A 24,417-nucleotide genomic window follows, 5' to 3' on the forward strand; every position below is an offset into this window, starting at 1 on the left:
GTTTCCGAGAAGACAGGTTGCTCTCACCATGGGTGACAAGGAAGCATGTTTGAGCTGTTTTGGGAGGCTGCATTGGGGTGGACTGGCTAACAGGGGGACACAGGAGCCCAAAGCAGGGAGTTACAAGGCAGTCGGCCTCCTGTGGCTGGCGCTCCAAGGCCGGCAGGGCTCAAAGCCAGGTAAGAATGATCCTCAAGGAGACCCAAGGACATTCAGGTATCAGGCCTTCTGCATCTGTCAGCTCAGAGCCTGGAAAATAGGGATACCAGTTCCTGGTGATGTCATCAGCCTAGTGATCGCCCTCCCCCAGGGAGATCCTGTGGTCCGGGAGTGGAGCAGGAAAGCCCCCACCAGGGTGGCCTTGGCTTCCCCATCCGATTTTCACAATTCCTAGTGCAGAATGGGGCGGGGTGTGGGGAAGCGGCAGTCACAAGTGGACTGAAAATGAGAAAATTTTAATCCTTTTGGAGGAAAACTTCACATGATTCCCCTCTGTGATGGAGATGGCTGGGCAGGGGGCCTTTGTTGACTCTGTCCTGGTCAGACACACCCTTCCCACCCCACCCCACCCCAAGGATCCACTTCAGCAGAACCCAGACTCTCTTAGTCAACTCTCCAATTCCCCATCGAACCTGCTCCCCAAGGCTGGGCTATATCTGGAGGTGTTGCGCCAGGCTGTCGTGGGGCATTGGGGATGCGGCGAGTTCTGTCTCTGGCGGAACTGAGAACACTGTTCATAAAGCCCGAGAGTGGCTCTGGGGTCGCGCAAGCACAGCTGGCTGGCCTTTGGAGCGTGGGGGTGCGCGTGTGGTGGGGACCCTGCAGCTGCCTGGTGGGAGTCGGGTGGAGGAGGGACGTGGGCGCACTCAGGGGATGCCACAATTAGGATGAGAGGGCAGGGAGAAGGGAGTCCAAGGCGCAGCCCTTGAGTGCCCAGCCGCTTCCCGCTGCGGTCAGCCGGCTCCCCTAGGAAACCACCCAACCGAACCGCCCCGGGGAGAGGCGCGTGCGGGGATCTGCCGTTCGGATCCCGCGTCCGTGGCGGCAGCAGGCGCGTTTCCTCGAAGTCTTACCTCGCTCGAAGGGCTGGGTCCCACCTGGGTCCCACCCGCGCGCCCAGTGCCTCCCCGAGTCTCCCCCAAGCTCTCCTCCCACGGCCGCTGCGAGGCTCCGCCAGGGAAAGACCGGCGGCGGCGGCTCAACCCCTGCCCGGGTCCCGGGGAAGCCCGGGGAACGGCCCCGAGGCAGCGTGTTTCCCGGAAACCCCCTCTCCAGGAGGGGCGCGGGGAGGCCTGGGGTTCCGCCTGAGGATCGCCCGCCTGCACGCACGCCTCCGGCAGCGAAAGCCAGAGACCGCGGAGGAGCTGAGCGCCGCGGGCAAGGGCAGCTCGGCGCCCCGGGGAGGAGAGCTTGGGACCCCGCCCCCCAATCTTGGGGTGGGGAATTCGAGACGGAGCCACGGTCCTAGACTTGGGGTGCACTCAGCCCACGGCCAAAGAAAGAGATTTGTGGGCGCACGGAGGAAGGACGCCTTTCCGCCCCGGTGCCCCAGGCCCCCCCCGAGGGTCCGCCCTGCACCCCCGCTGGGCCCGCCCCCCGCCCCTCCCGGGCCGGGGCGCCACTGCCCCTTTAAGAAGCCCAGGTAGGCAGGCCCGGCTGCGGGAGCCGCTCCTATGGCAACCCGGGAGCTGCGGCGGCTTCATGAATATTCCGGGGCGCGGGAGCCCGAGCGCTGCCGGAGGGCGCTGGAGGGGAGGCGGCCGCTGATGTAAACCCCGCGGGCCGCCAGGCTCTGCTCGGTTGCGGCGGGAACCCCGGGACCACGGCCCGGCCGGGCTCTGCCAGAGCAGGCGAGGCCAGCTCGCCGGTGGCGGGCCGCCGACTCTCGGCGGCAGGACGGACTGACAGCCCCGCGGTCCGCGGCCGCCCCCCCAGAGGCGCGCGGGCCGTGCGCTCTGCGCCCCGGAGCGGCTCCTGGAGCCGCAGAGCCACCGCCGCCGGGCGCTCATTGTTCCCCGCGGGGGCGGGGCGCCTGGAGCCGGGCCGCGCGCCGCGCCCCTGATCGCGGAGGGAGGGCCCGCGGGGTCCCCGCGCCCAGCTGGGCTCGAGAGGGGGCGCAGCGCGGCGAGCCGGGGCCCGGAACGGAGCGCGGCTCCGAGCCTCCCCGCCGTCCGCAGCCTGCCCGCCCGGGCATGGGCGCCTGAGGCGGCCCCGCGCCGGCGGCGAAGGACGCGTCCCCGCGGGCGGGCGGACCGGCTGGCGGACCTGGAGCCGGTTGGCGGCTCCGCACCGGCGCCCCAGTCCCCGGCCCGGCCCCCGGCACCATGGACAAGCTGCCGACGTCCATGCGCAAGCGGCTCTACAGCCTCCCGCAGCAGGTGGGGGCCAAGGCGTGGATCATGGACGAGGAGGAGGACGCCGAGGAGGAGGGCGCAGGGGGCCGCCAGGACCCGAGCCGGAGAAGCATCCGGCTGCGGCCGCTGCCCTCGCCCTCGCCCTCGGCGGCGGGGAGCGGCGCGGAGCCCCGAGGCGCGGCCCTCGGGGCGGCGGACGGCGAGGGGCCCGCCCGTGGCGCGGGCAAGTCCAGCACGAACGGCGACTGCAGGCGCTTCCGCGGGAGCCTGACCTCGCTGGGCAGCCGGGGCGGCGGCAGCGCGGGAGCGGGGGGCGCCGGCGGCCACGGGCACCTGCACGACTCCGCGGAGGAGCGGCGGCTCATAGCAGAGGGCGACGCGTCCCCCGGCGAGGACAGGACGCCCCCGGGCCTGGCGGCCGAACCCGAGCGCTCCGGCCCCTCCGCGCAGCCGGCGACCTCGCCGCCGCCCCAGCCATCGCCGCAGCCGACCTCCGCCTCCTGCGAGCAGCCCTCGGCGGACGCCGCGATCAAAGTGGAAGGAGGCGCGGCCGCCGGCGACCAGATCCTCCCTGATGCTGAGGTGCGCCTGGGCCAGGCCGGCTTCATGCAGCGCCAGTTTGGGGCCATGCTCCAGCCCGGGGTCAACAAATTCTCTCTAAGGATGTTCGGCAGCCAGAAAGCTGTGGAGCGCGAGCAGGAAAGGGTTAAGTCGGCGGGGTTTTGGATTATCCACCCCTACAGCGACTTCAGGTAAGGGGCCCGCGCACCTTGTCCTGTGGGTGCCTTGCGCGGTCTCAGGCATGCTTCTCCCCGGCGGAGTTAACTTTCCTCCCTCGCTCTGAGAGCTCCGAGAGAAAGAGAGCCGGGAGCTCTTTGGTTCTCAGACACCCGCAGATCTCCTCCTGCATCGCGCTGGGGAACTTTCCTGCCACCCTCTCTGTTCCGGATCACATTAGAGGCAAACTGAAAAGGTGCTTGGAACCTGGCCTGGTCTAGCCTGCTGCCAGCAAGAATAGGGCTCTCCTGCCTTAACCCATGCAGCCCCCACCATCACCACCACCAAGGCAGAGTCAGGCTGGCCACAAAGGAAGGCAGACCCCTTAGCTGCAGGGCCAGCCCCCTTGGCACCGACCCCAGACATTACCTATCTGCCTGCATTCCTGCATCCAGAAGGGGGAAACTGGGCCCTGGAGAATTGGGGTCACTGGGTCCCAGGCACGGTTTGAGAGTCCTCTGTGCCCATCTGCACCCTGAACCCAAGCTTCATGGTGAGAGGTAGGCCAGGAGTGGGCACCCGGGAACAGTGGGCCTTCAGATTAGCAAGGCAGAATGACCTTGCTAGCCATGGACAGAGAAGATGCCCCAATGTCCTGGCTGATAGGCAGCATCTTGAGACCACCAAGCTCATCCAGAGCTCCACCCCACTCCCCTGGTCCAGTCCAGTAGCTGCTAGGTCTCTCATGGGTCAGCCCTGGTCCCTCAGACCAAAGGTGTGATGACAACCAGTGGGAGGGCCCGGCCCCTCCCCCTCACCTGAGTCAGCCACCACCCAACCGCAGACTGCATCGGACTTGGGGCCTGTGTGGATGTCTGCACATCGAGAGATTGGTGGTTGGTTCTGAAGTCAGAATCAGGCGTGCCTCTGTCCCAGCCAGGGTCTTGAGGGCCCCCAGGTACCCTTCTGACCTTTCCTGCGCACATGAGGTTGATCTGGGGACCTGGGCAACATTCACCTTTTTGAGCTGGGTTTAATGCCCATTCATCATTCTCTCTCTCTCTCTCTCTCTCTCTCTCTCTCTCTCTCTCTCTCTCTCTCTCTCTCTCTCTCTCTCTCTCTCTCTCTCTCTCTCTCTCTCCTCTCTCTGTCTCTCTCTGTCTCTTGGGCCTGCCTGCTGTTTATCTCTTTTCGCTGCCTACCCCAATTGGCTGCCTAGACTAATGAGCATTTTGCCAACCCAGAGCCCTCTTTGCAAACTCCAGGGAAGCAGGGTTTGTAATGAGAGCAAAGTCATTTTCCATCCAATGAGAGAGGGTTCTCGTGCTGGGAAGGACCAGTCAGGCAGCACATGATGGCTTAAAATAGGTGGTGAAGGAGGCTTTATATATATTCAAAGGACTGCTCTTCCTAACCCTAACAGCCCAGGTCTGAGGTCAGGCTAAACAGACGGGGGCCATAGCCACCAGGTGTGTGAGCAAATGCAGGATCTATGGCTGGGGTCCCAGGCTCTTGAAGCGGGGCTTCCCCACTGGCTGACTGAAGAGGGCCCCATCCTGAGTCAGAGAGAAGTGTTCAGGGGCTGTGTCTCCCCTCTTCCTTCCTGCAGGTGTCCTGGGCTCCCCACCTCCTGCCCACCAAACTCCTTAGTGATTGTTGGCTGTGCCAGGAGCCTCCATGTCAGCCCCTTGAGATGGCTGAAGGCCCTCTCTTCCTTTGCTTAGCTCCCTGCTCTCGGTTGTCAGTTTCTGGCAAGGTTTCTTATCACCAACCCCATTGCCTAGGGCCTGGGGTCTCCTAGGATGCATACTAAGCAGCCCTCAACAATGTGTGTCTCTGCACAGTACCTTCCAAGTGCTGGGTTCTCCCCTTCCGGTTGCTTCTTGCCTGGGCTCTATTTGGATGGATTTTATGAATGGGAACCGCTCTCCCTTCCTGGTGTAACCTGTGCTCTTCCTGGCGTGACTGTCTGCAGTCCCCATGCTGCAGGAATCTCCCACTAATTGCAGGCTCCTGGACAGGCTGGGGGTGGGGAGCACTGGGACTGGGGAAGGTGGATGTAGCAGGATGAATCCTGGCAATTTGGGTTTGTGCCACAAGCAACAGGGACTAGTGACTGGACGCACACATCCTCTGTGTGCAGCCTCGTGCTGTCTGGGGCTGCGGTAGTGGGGGGGGGGTCAGGAAAGAAATCCCAGCATGATCTTCCTTGGTGGTTCAAAGGACCGGCAGTGGGCAAGCCTCTCTTGCCCGTGGATCCAAAAATCCGGTCTCCTCTTCAAAAGGTCACAGAGGCAACAGTCTGGCCAAGTCTTCCCTGCTTCCTCAGAGACCCACTGGCCAAATCAAACCAACCCCAGCACCCCAAGCCTCCGTCCCTAGTGTTTCTCCCTGAGCCACCACCCCGTGCACCCCTTTCTGGAACCTAACCCCACCGCCCCCCTTCAGCTTCTCAGGAACTTCAGTAAGCATTGCTCAGGCCATTTGAAAATTTATTCATCATTTTGATGGGCAGGAGGCATTGATCCAACAGAATTGGCTTAATAAAGAATCGCCAGCAAACCATGATAGATTGAGTCAGCGGTTTGGCGTTCAGGGCTGTCAGGGGGCCGCTTCTGGCAACTCTCGGTTCTTAGTGAAGAAGGCTGGGTGTCTCCCCACGGACTGGAGTGGGCTGTGCTTGGAGGGACCAGCATAACCTGGGCCATGTCTAAAAATAGGCTTTCTTGGCTGCCTCTGCTTCTTGTCACCTCCCGGTGGTGCCCCCCCACTGCCATGCCACCCAATCTCTCGGCTCCCTCTGTGGCGCCGAGGGCTTGGGCAGCTTTCATTCCCTGTTTCATGAAACTTGTATTTATGGTTTGTTGAGGGAAGAGGCCAAGCCACAGTGAACCATTGGGGATCATGCTCTCAGGCTCTTGTTCATGACTGATGGGGCTCTCTACATGGTTCCTGTCTTGGAAGCAGGGCCTGGGGATGGGGGCCTAAAGCAAGCAAACTCATATCCAGATGGTCCTGATTTTCCTCTTGGGAGAGATGTGTCTGGTTTTGTGCTGAGACACTGGTCTAGGCATTCTAACTTCCTGCTCAGGCAGTCTGCCCCGCGGTGTGTGTCCAGTGCCTGTGTGACACTCATGCGGGTGTCTTGGGGCTGTGTGGGTGGACAGGAGCACGGGCAGGGAGGATCCTCTGTGAGATGTCAGCTCTGCAGCTGCCACTGTGTCCTTCCCGTGAGGATGGACCTTCCTTCCTATCCTTTATCACACTGCACCCCACCCCTCCACCCCCCCACCGTTAGCCTGAGCTTCAAGGAAGGAAAGAGTGGGTTATAGTTACCACTTCTTACCTTGAGGCAGAAGCAACGGGCTCTGAAATCTGCTCCCATCAGTCGACCTGGTCAGCAATCCACTACTACTCAAAAGGTTGGCAGTTCAAACCCACCCAGAGGTGCCTCGAAATAAAGTCCTGGCAATCTGCTTCCTAAAGCTCAGAGCCATGTACACACTATGAAGACCATGGGACCACACATGGGACCACCGGGAGTCAGCATCCACTCGGTGTCAACTGGTTGTTCTGTTGAGGTGAGGGTGGGGAAAACGCTGGTCTGGCAGTTGGACCAAACCACCTTCCCATTGCTATTCCCTGGCACTGGTATCTTCCATTGCCCTGGCCCAGCCCTTTCTGTTCTAGAGCCCTGCCCCGCTTGGCTTATGAGCCTTCTCCGAGCCTCAGTTTTCCTCCCTAGGAAATGAAAATCCTGGTGCCTGTCACCATGTCACACACACACACACACACACACACTCAACAACCAAGGCCGGCGGAGAGGTGAGAGGCTCTACTGAGCCAGCCCAGGTGTCAGAGGACCAGGGACCTGTTGGCGCTCACTCCCATACCCTCAGGCCCTCTACCCTAACTCTTGGGCAGGTCACATGGGCCTCTGCCCTTGGCGGTGGAGAGTGGTTCTGAACCTGTTTGAGATCAGAGGTCTCATGGGAAATACTGGCGTCTCCAATCAGAAAGATCCATTCATTTCCAGATCCTCACAGTGTGGCAGAGTGGTTACCCGTTGGGCTGCTACCAGCAAGGGCTGCAGTTGGAAACCACCAGCCACCAGCTCCGTGGAAAAAAACAGAGCTTTCTATTCCTGTAAACAGTCACCGGTTCAGAAACTCACAGGAGCAGGTCTGCCTGGTTCTATAGGGTTGTGATGAGGCTGATGGCAGCGAGTTTGGTTTTGACTTTATAGACTCCCCTGGTGAGGCTCATGGGAAGTTTGAGGTTGTGAATCCCACTCAAGGCCCGTCCCAGAAGAGGAGCCTGGCCAGGCTCGGAGGAGGACTAGTTTGAAGGTGCTGGTGTGCTGGGTAACAAGCCTTCCATCTGACAGCTGCCCCTGCTCTTGCCCCTGGGAAAGATATTCTGCTATGTCTTCAGTCCTGCTCCTGTCTCTCATCCATTATCAACCCATGGAAAGAGTGTTCAGGTAGGGGCTGGGGTGGGGAGCAGGAGGTGGCAGCCTGGCTTTGGGTCTGAGGGCTGCTGAGACCCCTTCTTAGATGGGCCTGCCTGCAGTCCCTTGCCCAGGCTGGTGGTTACTGTTACTGCCTTCCGTGTGGAACGCTGGGGCCGGGGAAGGGCACAGTGACACTGAGAAGTCCAGTGGGAGCCGCCTGTAATGCTGTGGTCGGCTGGCATCGTGGGCAGCAGATCTTTCCAGTGATGAGGATGGGCCCAACCTGATGAGTCTGGTGGAGATGTGCTGCAAAGCCAGCACCCATCTCAGGGTCAAGATGCTTCCAGGATGCCTGGTGTACAGAAACCTGGGAGTGCAACCCTGTGTGCCCTGGGTCTCAGACCTGGGCTCTAGGTTCTTCAGGCTGCTGATCTGGGGATGTAAATGAGGCTGGGCTGCCTTCTCACCTGCCTGTCCCTGCCCTTGCCCCTGCTGTTAGCTGTGGAGAGTTGGCCTCACCCAGTCATGGCCTGTCTGTCTGTCTTTGTCTCCGTGTGTTGAAGGCCCAGCCACATCCTTGGCTCTCCTGGGCACCCTCTCCCTCCCACCCATCTGTGGAGCTCTGTGCTTGCTATGTCCTGGCCCTTCTCGGGCTTAAATGGCATCCGACTCACCTGGGGATCTTGTTAAAGTGTGCACTCTGCTTCAGGAGACCCTGGGATGTGCTCTGAGACCTGGTGTTTCTAGCATATACCTGGGGCCCTGAGTAGTGCGGAATGGCCACAATTCTCAACTGCTAACCAAAAGGTTGGAAGTTCAAGTCCAGCCAGAGGCACCTCAGAAGAAAGGTCTGGAGGTCTACTTTGGAAAAATCAGAGGTTGAAGACCTTGTGGAGCACAGCCCCCCTCCTCCACACACTAGGTCACCAGGAGTGAAAATCTGGCAAATGGTTTACTAAGTGCCTGGTGATGCAGCTGCAGTGGCGGCTTGGGCCCAGATCACACTTGGAGTGTTGAACTTCCAGATCATGCGCTTGTTCTGTGCTTTGCCTGAGCTCCCTGCTGCCTTCCCTGAAGGCAGAGATGCCTCTGCTGGCAAGCCTCCTCCTCCCCCCGCCCGCCCTTGGTCCCTAGCACCTTACTCAGCACTGCTGGAGGATTTTGTGAATGGGGCTAAGCCGTGACACTGGCCTCGAGGACTTGGGGGTGGGGAGTCACAGCCTGTTCAACCTCTTTTCCTGTACTGCTGTCTGGACCCCCTTACCTTACTGATCTGGCCGCTAGACACCACGGGTGGAGGGGAGCAGGGCAGGCAGGCAAGGTGGCAAGAGGATTCTCATGAACTCATCCTGTTCCCTCCTGTTTGGCAGCTTCTCTCCCAACTGTAGGGCCAGGAGGCTGGGCCTGGGCTTGGCTCTGGGAGAAGGGGCAGGGAGTACCAAGGCTGCTGGGCTGGAATGAGATCTCCGACAGAGACAGGTGTTGTCAGTGAAAGAACACAGAGGTAGCACAGGGCAAGGGAGCTGGTGTGAAGCGGCTTAGGCAGTGGTCAGCTGGGAGGGCAGAGGTATCAGCAGCAAAAGCTGCTTCAGCACCTTGAACAGGGGCTTTGCCTGACTGATGGCTCCTAGCTGGCCCCTCTGTGCCTAGCAGCCTTCCCCTGTGGCCTGGGCTTGCCTGTCATCTCTCCCTCCCACCCCCCACTGTGCAAGGCACCAGTCTGTATGCAGACAGCAGGCAGGGCTGAGAAGTGGCACAGGGTTCGAGTGTCCTTTGTGCCTGTTACCACGCTGGACGCCCTGGGGAATTGACCCGGTGCAGAAGGTCCATTCCAGTCCTCTGGGACTCCTCATGTAACTGAGGAGGCAGACAGCTCCAGTACACATCCGCTTGGCTCAAGGACTCTTACAAAGCTGCTTCTGCCAGTTGCTAATTGATAGAAGGGCTACTGAGGCTGGCCAGGCGGGCCGGCTTGGGCCCAGGGGATGCTGAAGAATCCACATTTCTCAGCCAGAGCGAGCTGTCGGAAGGGTGGGGGCATTTCCTTGGCTTCTGAGAAGATGTTCTCTGCCAGCCAAGCTTCTTTACTGAGAAAGCAGTGCCAGGGCCCTTGACATCATTACGGCCCTGAGTCCTAGGTGGCCACTTGGAGTCACTCCCTCCCTGCCCCAAACTGGGATGGTGGGCTGCACAGAGAGGTGGTGAGCTCCCTGTCATAGAGGGCTCTCAAGATGAGACTGAGCAGGGCTTAGGCCAGAGGTCACCCAGCAGCATGTCATGGACTGGATACAGCCCCCGGATGTGTTCTGTCTAGCTAGCATGGCATGTCACCACAAATCTGAGCCATTGTGGTAAAACTGAAAGATGTAAAAATCAAAATTGGGTTTTTGAGCTTTCTCTTCTCTTTCTCTCTTCCCCTCTCTCCCTCTCTCTTTTTCACTTTGTGAAGCAGGTGAGGTTTACAGATCCATTTTCCACTCAACCATTCATAGTCTTTTTGTTTCATGTCACTGATTGCAATCCCCTCAATTTACCCATCACTTCCTCCCTGTGCTTCCTGCTTCCACCCCTCCTCCCTTCCTAACCCTTCTGGACTTCCACCCCTGGCTAAATGCTGCCCTTTTGATCTCCAGTGGCTGATGATTCCATGGTGGGGGTAACCCCCTTACAGACCTGTCTATTGCTTGGCTGAAAGTTGAGCCCTGGAGGTGAGTTCAGCCTCAGAACCGAAGGGTCACTAAGGGCCAGATTGCTGGGGGGCAGACTTCTCTTGAAAAACTGGAAACTCGGGCAACTCTCTTCTTGTGCCCCCTCCCTGCAGCAGGAGCTTGAACAAATTAGAGGCCACCCCTTTAAAATTGGATTTTGCTGTCCACTTGTCCACTGTCTCCCTCATCCATACGGTGTTGTCCTATACTCCCTGACTCCAGTGGGTTTCCGAGTTTGTAGCCCAAGACTTCATAGCAACTAAAGTCAGGTGGAATCACAGGCCAATAACCACCACTTAGCAAACTACCTGGTGACAGACTGTGCTAGGAGTTTTTATGCTTGTATTTCATTTGCTCTTCACAGTACTCTGAATGATAATTTGCTTTATACCCCGTTTACAGATAAGGAAACTGAGGCTCTGATGGGGGAAAATGTGGTGGGGGTGGGGATACCAGAACTGGACTTTGAACCTAGTCCATCAGATTTCCAAAATCCGTATTCTTGAGCTTCCTTCTTTCTCTCCTTCTGTCTTCTCTTACACACTAGGCTGCGATCCACAAGGTCAGCAGTTCAAAACCACTATGGGAGAAAGATGAGGCTTTCTGCTCCCATAAAGAGTGATAGTCTCATAAAACTCCCAGGGACTGTTCTACCCTGTCCTTCATGGTTGCAGTCAGCCGGCATCGACCCGAGGGCAGTGAGTTTGGTTTGGGGTCTTCTCTTAATGCTAGTGAACCCCGGGTAGGGACCATTTGAGCTCACATTCCATGTGAGGTGGGGCTCTGAAACACAGGAGCTCCATTAGGCTCTCAGGTGGTCACATCTGGCGAGGCCGCAGGAAGCTCCTGTGGAGCCTGTGTCTTCCCGAGAGGAGCAGAGTGTTCGATAGTGGGAGCGACTGGCCCAGGGCCCCAGAGTAAGTCCTTGCAGCAGTCAAGCGGGATAGGTAACGTCTGGGTTCATAGTCATGGAGCTCCGCAGTCCACCCTGCTCCCCATCCAGAGGGCTGCCAGGGAAGGCTTTTCCAGAATGGGCCTGTCAATGGGAGCTTTTCTCTGTCACCCCAGCCCTGGGCTTGTCTCTCTGGGGTGATAGATATGCTCCAGGACCAGTGGTAATGTGTGCTTATCAGAAGGCACTCTGCCTGAAGCTGCTGGAACTTCACACACTCCCGGCCCTGGGTGCTCCCTGCAGACATGGTGGGTCAGGATGATGTCCGCGCTGCTGGCCCCCACAGGTCCTGACTAGGATGGAGACCTGGGGGATTTGGGATCCACATTCAAGTGTCATTGGCTGCCCTGTTTTCTGGATGGGGGTGATTGGACCTCAGAGGGGAAGGGGACAGGAGTCAGTGGCATCTATTCCATGTGCCAGAGAAATAGATGGTCACCCGTGGGCTACTCATCACCCAGAAGTGAGGACAAGGAGCCAACCAGTGGGCCAGTGCTCTGTATGTCAGGGCCAGAACTCTATGTGAGGGTCGGTACTCTGTACGTTAGGTTTGGGGCTCCATGTGTGACCAGGGCCGGGGCTGTGTGGGACCAGGCTCAGGGGTCAGTGTATAACAAGGATCAGGGCTCAGTATACGACCAGGGTCTCGGCTCAGTGTGGGACCAGGGCCAGGGGTCTATCTTCAGGGCCAGACTGTGAGTAGGGTCAGTCTTTGTCCAGAATCGGGACTCAGTCTGGAACTGGAGTCCTTGAGCAAATTGGCCTTTGCGCAGTCCCCTGTTCTCTGGGAGGCAGGGTGAGCCTGTGGCCCATCCCCCGACCCCTGTCCTGAGAACTGCTGCTTCCTGAGCTCCCACACCTCTCAGATTCTGAGCCAGCTGCCTCTGGGCCTCTCTGTGAGGGAAAGTACAAATGATAAAGAAACAGCAGTGCCACCGCTGACGACGCTGATGCCAGAGCCACCAAGCCCTGCACGTGACTGCTCCCGCCCGCCCCGTGCTGCTCTCATTGTTTGGGACTGGTGTCTGGTCCTTGCAGCCAGCCAGCGAGCTCGCTGGCGCCCGCAGAGCAGCGCTCAGGGTTGGGCACTTGAGATGGACGGCTTGCTGGAGGGACTCCTAGCACCCCCCAGCACCCCCAGCTTGGCAACCACCAATTGCAGTGCGAACAGCGGGGCCTCCAGGTCTGATCATGGCAGCTGCGGGGGCCTGGTAATTGGCTGCTGCTGATTTTGTGTCTGTCTAAGCATTTACCCGTGTGGGTGGATGTGTTATGTCTACGTGAACGAGGTTTTCAGAAATTAATACATGACATGGGGATGTCTAATACATTACCTTAGGGGCTGGAGGAGGGGCGAGCTCTAGGGTCATGCCTTGTGGGAGACACATGGGTCCTTTGGAAGGCCCTTTGCACCCATCCTGCGGGATCCAGGTTACCACTCACGTGGCAAAGAGGAGAGAAAGATTTTGGCTCTGTGCAGGGTCTGAGGGTCCGATTTTAGAGAGGGTAGACCCAGGTAGATGGGTGGTCAGGGAAGGCTTCCTGGAGGGGGCAGGTCTGGGCTGGATTATGCACTTTCTTGGTTAGAAGGTGTCCGAGGTGGGTGTTGGCCCCACGGCAGACAAGTGACTCTAAACCTGCTGCCTAGAGCCTGCAGCTCCTTATGCTTGGCCTTTCGCCTGTGAGGATTCGGATCCCACTTCCTTTGGTCTTGTGTGATGCTGCTGGAGTGTGTGTGCATGTGTGTGCATATGCATGGGGGAGCGTGTACTCACATGAGCACGCAAGCACCTCGCTGGCCTTTCAGCCGGAGTCCCTGCGGCCCAGAGATGTGCCCTGGCGCCCTGGTCCAGACGACACAGCTTTGCTAAGGCTCCCTTTGGCTGTACTAGGTCTGGAAGGTAGATGTTAATGCTGCGGCAATCATGTCACTGAGCATGTGGCCTGGAGCCCAGAAGTAATCGCCCTGCGGCTCCCCTGTCAGAGACTGGAGCAGCCCCTGTCGCCAGGTAGCGCAGCAGTGTGCATCCTCAGGCCCCGATGCCGGAGCCAGCGGTGGGCTCCTCCCACCTGCCATGTGTCAGAGGGCATGGAGTGCTTGCTTCTGTCCCCAGGGGTAGGAAAGACCCTCCGGTGCCCAGGTTTCATCAGTGCCCTCATACCGTTCAGAAGGAACTTGTGGAGCCCAGCACTGCCGATGGGCTGCCCTCCAGCCCTGGAAGCCGCAATCCTCTCCTCGGGAGCTTCCTGGATTGTGATTGCCCGCCCCTCCCACTGCGGGTGCCTGCCTGACCCTCAGTCTGTCATGCGGTGTGACCTCGACAAAGCCCTTTTCACTCGCAGTGTCCAGTGTCCAGACGCAGACTGTGTCCAAGAAGAGAGCCACCCTAATTGGCCAAATAGATATTGAGCCCGTAACCCCGACCCCATTAGTCCAAATCGAGCCAGTGGGGCAGGGCTGTGCAGCCGGCCAGGAGAACTGATGCGCATCTCCCATCCCTCCCTGGAGCCTGCGGAGGCCCGGCTGGCTCTGACTCTGTGGGGATACCGCCCCTCTGGCCCCCAGGAAGGTTCCTGGTGGCACAACACAGGCAAACCCACGCAGCAGCTCGGCATGAGACATGGCTGGCAGCCTGCTTCTGTAAAGATCGTAACCAAGATAACCCCTTCGGGGATGAGGGGGGTTTCCACACTGTCACCTGGGGCTGCTAGGACTTGGAATTAACTTGACAGTACCCAGCACCCCATAGAGACCGCATGACCCTGGGTCGGGTGGGGGTTCCAGACCCGTGGGCAGCTTTCTGCCAGGGCTTAGCTGAGCACTGGGCTCACACTCTAGCATGTGCATTGTGATGACTCTGGCTACTTATGTACACCCCTGCAACCCACCTTGGGACCAAGACGCCCGTGGGGACAGGCTTTCTTTTCTTCATTCCTGGGACAAGCTCTACAGAGACTGGCCCTGGTGCCTACTGGAAATTAGTCATCATGTGACCTGCCCGCTGAAATCCTCTCCCCTAGAGGACTTGTCCCCTCTCGAAAGCTCAGCTCTGGCTTCAAATGGGTTCAGGACTTGAAGATTAGTGACTGAAGTTGCACTAGGCAACTGTGGTTGAGGGGGGCTCATGGGGTAGACCGGAAGGACTGGCCGCTTTGCAACTGGCAGCGGAAGGAGATGTGAGCAGTTGTCCTTCTTGTCCCTGAGGCTCTGGGCAGTCACCGTGCTGTTATCCTGCAGCTCCTGGGGACAAAGCCAAGGGACCGACCTCTGAATAAGAGGCCAGTGGAAGACTTGGCTTGACCTCATCCAACTGTATGGACCTGGTTGAGCCCACCCCTCCTTGGACCTTGTGTACCTCACCTGAAACGGGACACAGGAGCAATGGTTTGGGGCAAGACCCCAAACCTAAATTGGCTTCAGCAGAGTCACCTGGTCAGCTTTATGCACTTGTAGGTGAGGCCTGGGCAGGTCGGGTTCAAGACTACTCCTGAGGCCGTGCAGGGGTGCTGCCCCCGCCGTCACTTTGGGAGCCAGTGGGCTGGAGCATCCCTAAGACCCCTTCCCCAAGTTAACAGTCAGCAGTTCCCTGATCACACTGCATTTGCCCTAGTCCTTTGTGGGTCCCCCGATCCCAGGGATAAAACACTGACTCCTCACCAGGGATCCCCGCCTCCCTCTCCGTGGAGTCCTCCCATCCCCCTTTTCCCTCGCAGGCAGGGTGGTCCTGCTCAGCTTCTTTATCAAACCGTGTTTTCATTGGAGCGAAGGTCAGGGTCCCATCTGATGTACCATCCTCGGAGCCTGGGTAGCCCATGGGGGGTTCTTGTGGCTTGACTGACCTCCACCCCAATTCCGGCAAGAAGGGGGCCAGGGGTTCGCCCTCTCAGAGCCATTCTTTCTATGCCCCTGTGGAGCACCCTCTCCAGCAGCTTCTTGTTAACTCCTTCCCTGACGGTGCTGCTTGACCTTGGGAAGTTCTGCCCTCAATCCTCCAAGTTCAGTCCTTCAGGCTGCAGTTCAAGCCTGTCTCCTCCGTCATGCTGGCAGGGCTGAGCTCTCCTACCCTAATCTCCCTGGAGGTTCTGCTCATGTGCTACTCCACAACAAGGTTCTATTTTTGGTCTGGTCTCCTGAGTGATGGGACAGAAGGTTCCTGGGGAGCCGTGTTTGGGCCTTATTTGTTTCTTATCAGTTGGGTAGAGGGGTTCTCCCAACTGTGAGCCTCCCCAAATTTGCCCTTGTGCTCCCATTTCCTGTCTGCTGGGTAAAGCACAGAGAGGTTAGGCTACTTGGCTGGGGAAACCCAGCATCCTAGCAGACCTGGGCTTTGTAGAGCCTGGGTGTGGGGTGGGGTGTGTGTGTGGGGGGTGTGTGTGTGTGTAAACTTCATGCCCCTCCCTGCAAGCTTGAAGGTGCCCCTTTTCTCTCGTGACCCTCCCTGGACCAGAGGTGAGCTGCCAGTGTTTCCTGGGGTGTGCCTTCTTCCGGAAGTGAGCTTTCGATCTGGTCAGCTGCCCTTGGCTGACCTCTCTAGCCTCTGCACTGCAGTGATGCTGGAATCTGATGTCTTTGGAGATTAGCGAGCGCCATCATCTCAGACCAGTGAGCAAGAGATGGTGAGGGGCGGGGACTTGTTCAAGGTCACGCAGCAAGTTAGAGACAGTGGGACTGGACCCCAGTTCTCCGGGGCCCTTGTCCCACGACCTATGCTCTAGACTTAGTGGCACCCTTCTGAGAGGTGGACATGCACAGACCCCCCTCTCTTTGGGGCACCCAATGGGCCAGGCTGCCCCCTGAATAACCTCTCTGCCCATATTCTCAAGTTCCCTCTGGACGTCACCGCTTTGGGCTGTGCTGCCCTGCATCGTCAGCCTCCTCTGTGGGCTTGCCACAGTCCACCCCCAGCCCAAGGGTTCCTTGTCGTGTTCCTTGGGACCCCCATAGCCCTCAGGACAGGGTCTCTGTCTTGGTGGCCACAGGGAGCATGAAGGCGATGTTGGTGATTCCTGTGTATTGAGTTGCTTACACTGGGCGCAGGGCTGCAGATGATACATCATCGAATGCTCCCTGTAGCTTGTGAGATTGGAGCAATTTGGGTGCCTTTTACACAAGTCTAGAGAGGTCAAGTGATTTGCCCAAGGTCTCTGAGCCAGGTATTCTAGTACCAGCATGCCTAACCACCACACCCTCCCACTGCAGCTTAATTACACATAGGGATCACCTGGAAGCTGGATGGACCTGCAGACTCTGCAGCCACAACCAGGCCTGCCGAATCAGCCTGCACTTTAATAAGATCCCCCAGAGTTTGGAGTGCGAAGATTCGGTGACAAGCCCCTTGATAAAAGGAGTACAAAAGGAGAGGAGAAGAATCAATTGGTTACCGCTCTCAGGCAACATGCCTTCTCCTTGGGGGAGTGGCTAAGACGTCTGCCCAGGATAGGGGTGCTGAAAGGTCGAAGAGGGCAGGAACCAAGGGTCGTTTTTGCTTACGTGTTTTTGTATAGCCAAGCTTTGTTCCTCTGGGAATTGATAATGTTCTTGAGAAACCAGGGAGGAAAGAGCCGCCTAAATCCACCCCCACCACTACCCCCAGCCCAGTGCCCTTGGCTCTACAGAGCCACTCCTGGAGGCAGCACCTGGTGGTGGGGGAAGCGGTACCTGGGAGCCCTGTGATTCTGAGTCAGAGGTTGCGAGGTGGGTTATAAATAGAGTCCTAGTGGTCAGGTGGGGGTGGGAGGAAGAGAGCCTTTCATCTATTGTAGGGGGTGGAGACCCTGGGTCAGGGAGGAGCAGCGAAGCACAGGGGGGGAGGCTCTGGTCAGGAGGCTGTGTGTGTGTGTGTGTGTGTGTGTGTGTGTGTGTGTGTGTGTGTGAGAGAGAGAGAGAGAGAGAGGGGGGGGGGGTGGGTGGGGTTCCCTCAGTCTGACCCAGGGGTTAAGGGAGGCAGCTATTTAAAGGCTGAGGGGCTAAGGGAGGTAAAAGGCAAGCCCTGGGCCCACAGGCTGGGGGAACTTTTGCTTCCTGCCAGCTCCAAGACCCCCTCCCTAGAGGCAACCAGGTGTTCCTTTGGGTAGGTGTGTTATATGAGGGAGGTGGGCAGCAGCTCAGTCCAGGGCGACAGGCAGTGGAGACTGTGGAGAGGGGGAGGGGCCTAGAGGATTTCAAATAGCACAGCAAGCGGTTCAGAGGATGGGGAAAGCAGGCGAGGTGAGTCCATGTGTATGGACAGGTGTGTGTGCATGCCAGGGACACGTGTGCACATGGCATTCAGTTGGTCCCCACTGTCTATTAAGGATCCCTGGTGATATAGTGGGTTATGTGTTGGGTTGCTAATCATAAGGTCAGCAGTTCAAATCCACCAACTGTTCCCTGGCAGAAAGATGAGGTTTTCTCTTTCCGTAGAGTTATAGTCTCAGGAACCCACAGGGGAAGGTCTACTCTGTCTACAGGGTCACTGTGAGTCAGAATTGACTCCGTGGCGGTGACCTGGGTTAGGGTCTTCTCTGCCTATTACCCCACCACCACCACCACCCTCTCTGAAGGCAGCCGTGTTAGTCTGGGTAGACAAAAAAACAAACCCAGACACTCATATGTGTGTGAGAGAGAGAACTTTATATCAAAGAGCAATTGTATGTTAAGAAAACATCCCAGCACAGTTCAGATCAAGTTCATAAGTTCGATATTACCCCATATGTTAATACTAGTCCATAAATTCCTCTTTAGACCCACACAGCCATGCAATGACTCCAAATGCAGGAAGGTCACAGGCCAGTGGGTGGAAAGTCTTGTGGATCCAGTGATGGTAGAAGCATCTTAGCATTGGTGTGGGTCTCCACGTGGCTCCTCCAGCTCCAGGGCTCTGGCTCTATCAGTGTGTCTCCATGTGACTGGTCAACAGGAATGTCTCACAGGGAGACAAGCAGGGAGGGTCTGTCTGCCTTCCCTTCAGGGGCTATTTATCTCCGTGGTGCCTCCAAATGAGGTCATCAAGCTGTGACCTGATTGACAGGTGAAACTCCACCCCTTCACCCTTAACAGTCTCAAGCTGACACCAGATGATGTAACCATCACAGCATCCTTCTCTCCACCTTCATAATGGACTTCCTCCTGAAAACAGCTCTTCCCCAATCTCTTCTAGTGTTGGGGTTCCCCGGGGATTGGGGATGCTTTCCCTGGCACATGTCAGATCATTGTGGTTTAAAGTTGGGTCCCCACCCCCCTTGATTATCACGGTTTTTCCATTATGGGACATTTAGAAAATATTGAATAGTATAATGGGTAGAACATAATCTCATCCCCTGAGCAATAATCAGTGTTAATAGTTTAGTGTATTTGTTTGTTTGGCTCTGTTTCCCCCTCTCAACAGCCTCTAATCATTTGTTCATCTTCTCACCATCCATTGGACAGTCAGAGTTCCAGGAAGGCCTTCCTGGGCCACACCCTACCTATGCTGGGTTTCAGCAGAGGCTGAGAAATCCTTTCTGCTCTTGGGGAGCGCTCAGCACAGTTGAGGAAGTGAGTCACCTCACAGGTTTGCATGGAGGTGAGTAGAGAGAGCCCAAGAGACGTGGGTTGGCTCCATGCCCTTCCAGGGTCTCTAGGCTGGGCCTGTGTAGATGCACTTGAAGTCCTCTTGGGAGGCACCCAAATAAAGGAGATGTCAGGTTCTTCCACCATCCAATCCAGCCCAAGGCCCACCAAGCTGGGAGCAGGGCTCCGTGCGGCTTGAAGTTTTCCCTGAGCCCCTGCCACCCCACCCCCGGCAGCCCTCTCTCATCCCACTTTGTCATGTTTCTAGTTCACCTGTCTTCTCCCCAACTTCCAGCTCCTTCCCTCCTCTCTGTGACCCCTCCACCTTTATCTTCAGCACCTGGTGGGGGTCCTCTGCTGAGGCATGTTACTGGGAGTCTTGGAGGTTTCGAGTGAGAAGTTCCTTGTGGATGATCAGAGGTCTGTGAAACCACTGGGTGTCAGAGCCCCATCCACTTCTTGTCACTCAGTCTTTGGCTCCCAAGTCTCATTCATTCATTCATCCATTCATCCATCCAACCGTGCCCCTGTGGGATCTGGCACCGACAAAGTCAAAGGCACTGCCAAGTTCAGGGAGTTAACGGCATGCCAAGGGGTGCCTCCCATTTCCTCAAGTTGTAGATGAGCGTCGCCCGGGCAGATTTCTGAGGGGTGGGATCTGACCTGTCTCCACCCTCCAATCATCACTCCCCAAAGCGCTCGTTGTCTGCTGCACAGCTGGGTTTGAGAATTCATTACAGTGGCCACACGCAACTTGCAGACAATGCTCACGATTCTAGGGTTCATGAAGGAAGTGGGAACTGCCGACAAAAGCTCGGGATACAGTTTGCAGATAGGACAGCACCTCTCAGCCATGCCCACAGGCGTGCCTCTCTGGGCTTGTCCCTCAGCCTCTCAGCAGCCTCTTCAGGTCATGTTACAGAGGTCTTTTAGGGCTGCCAATAAAGGTCAGCCCGGAGGTCATGCCATCTGCCATACGTTTTAGGCGGAGCTAAACCTCAGCTCTAGACCCCCTTCTACCCTCCCCCAATTAAGTTCCCAGAGGCACCCCATTCCAGCAGTCAGCCTTCGGCATGAAGGCACACAGCCTTCCTTGTCTGCGGGCTGGCGAGCTCTGGCTCTTATTCTCCAACTGCTGTTCCCTGGCTGCTCTTCTGAGGCCACACTGCCTCCTCCCCAGAGGCATTTCCGTGCACAAGAGTACTGGCATCCAGTACTTCCAGCCCGGCTCTTCCCTCTCCTGGATGGTGAGAGTCTCCCATCCACCCTGCAGACATGGCTGGATTTGTACGCAGCGACACAATTCATCCTGTTCTTCATCACTCATAGCCAAACCCAGCAGTGTCTTCCTGCCACCTTCTCTTACCCAGACCCACCGGGACAAAGGTCGTTTGGTGGGACCAACCAAGACCGTGACTGGAAGAGCTATATCCAATCATTCCATGCCCTGAAAATGGCCAACAGACAAATAACCGGGCAAACACGCCCTCTCCTTTGTGTGCGGTGCTGGGAACTGGTATGTTGGGGCCTTTGACCAGCTGGGATATGCTTCATTGGAACCGAAGGAGCCTGGGGTTGTGGGCAGTGGTGTGAACGAGCATTCCAAGTGCAGAGGGCGGTGTCTGGGAAATCCCAGCGGTAGCAGGAAGCATGGTGCGTGTTTGAGAGGAGGAATGGGAGAACCGAGGGAGGAAAGGGAAGCAGAGCCCAGATTGGAAAGATCCTTGGGGTTGGCAGACCTGAGCTGGGAGGTGGTAGGGAAATGGAGGGGCTCTGGATTGGCAACATGTGGGGGATGGAGAATGGAGCAGGGGAAAAGGCGGTCCGGACATGAGTGAGGAAGCTGTTGGCCTCATCTGCGTGGTGGGCCGATGGGACTTCCTGGATCCAGTATGATCGAGTGTCTGAAGGCAGTAGAGGAGAGCCAAGAGCTCAAAGCAACTCCCGGATTTCTAGATGAAGCAGCTGGATGGCGGGTGGTGTCAGGTACTAGGAACACAGGGAGACCTTGCAGGGGGCGGGGCAGGGGGCGAAGCTGTTGGGTTTCATTTGGACAGAGGGGTAGGTAGTCCCCATGGGACATGCAGGTGTAGAGGTGAGTGAGCAAGCGAGCACATGGACTTCGCATCAAAGAGAGAACTCTGATTCGGTACGCAACAGAATGGTGAAGCCGTGGCAGTCGGTGCAGTCACCACAGAGTGGCCGGAGGGAGAAGAGGGGAGCGGCAAAAGGGACAAGATCATGTCAAGGTCATTCATTGGAGGAGGCGGCTGAATGAGAGAGGGGGCCGGAGAAGCACAGAGAATAAAGGGGGACTCAGGAGTAAGGGTCTAAAGGGGGACTCAGGAGTAAGGGTCTCTGAAGTCAAGGAGGACACTGCTTGGAGGACAGAGTGGTCTCTGGGGTCAGAGGATGGGGCTCGGGGTCCAGAAAGGAGTGGACTGAAAAGCACTCACCGGCCTACCTTAGCAGCGAGCGAGCGAGCGAGGTGTGTCATGGTGATGCTCCTAAGAGGAGTGGGGGACGAACAACAGGAAAGTGGGTGAAGGGAGACAGCAGTCAGTGTCAGACATGAAAAAAAAATTTTTTTAATTATCAAGGGTTCGGGAGGGAGGGAGGGGGAAAATGAGGAGCTGATACCAAGGGCTCAAGTACACAGAAAATGTTTTGAAAATGATGATGGCAACATATGTACAAATGTGCTTGACACAATGGATGGATTATGATAAGAGCTGTAAGAGCCCCCAATAAATGATTTTTTAAAAAAACGAGGAGTATTAGGGGATGGACAGTTGGACATGAGGATGTGGAGACAGCAGCACTTCTCTCAAGAAGCTAAATTCTGAAAGGTAGGACAGAGAAGACTCTGGGATCCAGGGAAGGATTTTTTTTTTAAGTTGAAAAAGCTTAGACAGAACAAAGCTAGTGGGGAAAGGTGACCACAGAGATGGATGAGCTGGACGAGAGATAGCGGGATAGTCTATAGATTAAGGCACCTGTGGCGGGAATGGGCCAGTGGAGCACAGAGCAAGTAGGAGAGCCACCAGGGGGATGAGGGAAGTGTCTGATAGCAAAACAAGCTAGGGACCAGTCCGGTAGTAACTTCTCTGTCTCTCCGTGAAGTAGACGGCACCACCGTCTGCTCAGAGCAAGAGGAAAGGAGTGGTCTCAGAGGGAGGGAATGTTGACCAGGGTCTGCAGGAAGGATGGACTGGCAGATGTGAGGGACCAGCTGAATTTGGAAACCATGATGAGGAAACTGAGGCACACTGAGCTACGGGACTTGAATATTTTGTAAGACTGGTCTCAGATGGTGACATTTCCTGTCCAGCCCCTGTATAAAAATCAAAAGGATTGATGGTGGCCCTGGTCCAGGGTTGGGATGCTTTGTGAAGTGGTTGTCAGAAGGACAGGGCAAGGGAGGTAAGGGTGTGGGTGTGCAAGTGGGGTGAGCTGGGCCGTACTTATCAAAGGTGGGAGAGAAGGCAGGGAGGTTTGGGTGGGAAAATCTGAAGGATCCGCAAACGGGCAGTCCCCAGGACACTAACGATGAAGTGGCAGTGTGGCCGCCGTTACAGGTGGCTTTTGTGCACAAGGTCAGGTCCCTCGGGTTTTCTTTGGCCGGTTTTCAGAAATAGAACCCTAAGACCCTCTCCCTAAATTATCGTGGCCTGAAATTCTACTGAAAACCATTCAGTATCACAGCAGCAGCACCAGGGCCTCTCCTGACAGAGGGTGATGGCTACAAATGAGGTGGGTTGGCCAGGAATCTAACCCAGGCCTCCGACATGGAAGGTGGGAATTCTACAGTCCCACCGCACTGCCCTCAGAGAATACATGCACCGTGCCTGGGCACAGGTGAGCTGGAAGGAGAGAAGGTTGCGTGAGAGAGATGAGGTTTTAAAGACAGAGCCCTTGGAGAGGGTGATGGTCCATCGAGTAGAGTCATTAGAATCGGGGCCTCCAGTCACCCAGAATGCAGGCGGGACTTCCAGTAGAACAGCAGCCTGTCACCAGAGACCCGGGCGGTGGAGACGTGCTGGGAGGTGATCCTCACCCTGATCTGAGCTCTATGGGGTTTGGAAGTGAAGTCCTTCGGACAGATTGCAGGTTCATTCAGAGGAGGAGCCGAAGGGGCCATGGAGCGAAGAAGTTCAGGATTGAGGTGCTGGAGATCTTGGCACAGCAGAGAGGAATGGGAGGGGGTGCAGGACACAGGGCCTGTGTTTGGGGAAGATAAAATACTGCTAGCAGACTTGATAATTCTGCATAGTGATTCAAAGTGGGACCCTGCAGTCAGGCTGCTTGGGTTTGTAGTCTTGTTCCACTTGTATAGTAACCACCCCCACTTCTGGAGTTTCAGTCTCTCATCTGTCGGATGGATCTACTCACAGTATTTGCCTCCTAGAATTATTATATGTGATAATCTGCATAAAGAATTGAATATGTGCCATGGCTGGCAACTATTAAGTCCCCGGTACGTGTTGAGTGTCACCCTTCCCATTCTCATCAATATCACCTTGGTAACTGGGTAGAGGAGCTGGAGGGGCAGCGCAGAGGGAAACGGGAGCAGCCGGGACTGGCTGGGAGGCTTTGAGCTGCGTAATGGAAGTGCTGACTGTGCCTTCCACTCTGGGGAGGAAGATGCTGAGTTCAGCTTTGGAGTTGGTGGGTGTGGGAGACAGCAGGCCCTCCAGGTGGACACATCTCACAGACAGGTGGGAATGCAGGTCTGGTGTTAGAAATGGTGTCTGGGAGGGAGCTGTCGCCCAGAAGGAAGGGGGTGGTGGTCAGGGAGAAGGAGCCTGGGAGAAAGAAGGGAGACCCATGGCTTGAGTCAGCCCCCGCAGGGTTACAGGGGCCCCTTGGACAAGATCCCTGCCCCCAAGAGAAACTGATAGTGAGCTTAGAAATCTACAACGAGGGCTCTGAGTAGACCAGGTCCCACTGGGTAGAGGCTGGGAGACCCAGAAGAGGTATCACTTCAGATGAATCTTTAAGAATGGACCCAGGGCATTCTTTTTGAAATTAAAGCATTCTTATCATGTGTGCCAATTGTATACAGGTATGGGTGGCAAGGAAGTATGCAGGTGTGAGGAGGGCACATGCCTGAGGTAATGAAACAGGCAGGCAGCACAGAGGAGTGTGCTTACAAAACCGTATGGGTGTGTCTGCCCAGGTGTGTGCTTGCATAGATACGTGTGTGTGTGCGCGCGCACTGCTTTGCAAGGACAAGAGAAGGCTGGATGAGGCCGTCCTTGTTCTGGGGCCTCCGCTTTTGTCTCTTATCTGCAGACACATCATCTTCAAGGAAGGAGGGAACCCTGGGTTTGTGGTCACCAGCCTTCTGTCAGCTCCCTTGACCTTCCTCTCAGATGAAAGCATGGAATGTTCCAGCTGTTGGTGGAAAAGAACGGCTTGGCTATTTTGCACCCCCTAGTTCTTCTCTAAGAAGCCCTGGTATTTCAGTGGAATGTGTAGGGCTGCTAGCTGCAAGGTCAGCAGTTTGAAACCACTCACTGCTCTGAGGGAGAAAGATGAGGTCGTCTATTTCAGTAAAGATTTGAGATGTCTTGGAAACCCACAGGGGCAGTTCTCTGCTGTCCTGTAGGACTGTTGTTCATGGAAATCAACTGAATGGTTGTGGGTATTTCTTCTGTACTTGGGACCTTCCCTCTCTGAGGTTAATTGCAGGGGTCCTC

The 24,417-nt window shown here is 56.8% G+C and overlaps 1 protein-coding gene across 1 annotated transcript in view; it reads left to right on the forward strand.

Moving 5' to 3' along the window:
* Nucleotides 1–2,324: 2,324 nt before the first annotated feature.
* HCN4 (hyperpolarization activated cyclic nucleotide gated potassium channel 4) overlaps nt 2,325–24,417 on the forward strand; it is a 51,072-nt gene continuing 28,979 nt past the window's right edge. The window contains exon 1 of the mRNA XM_075535679.1: nt 2,325–3,106. Coding sequence (XP_075391794.1) covers nt 2,325–3,106 — 782 coding nt within the window. The remainder of the gene's footprint in view (nt 3,107–24,417) is intronic.

The sequence above is a fragment of the Tenrec ecaudatus genome, chromosome 17 (genome assembly GCF_050624435.1).
Source record: "Tenrec ecaudatus isolate mTenEca1 chromosome 17, mTenEca1.hap1, whole genome shotgun sequence".
Taxonomy (NCBI): Eukaryota; Metazoa; Chordata; class Mammalia; order Afrosoricida; family Tenrecidae; genus Tenrec; species Tenrec ecaudatus.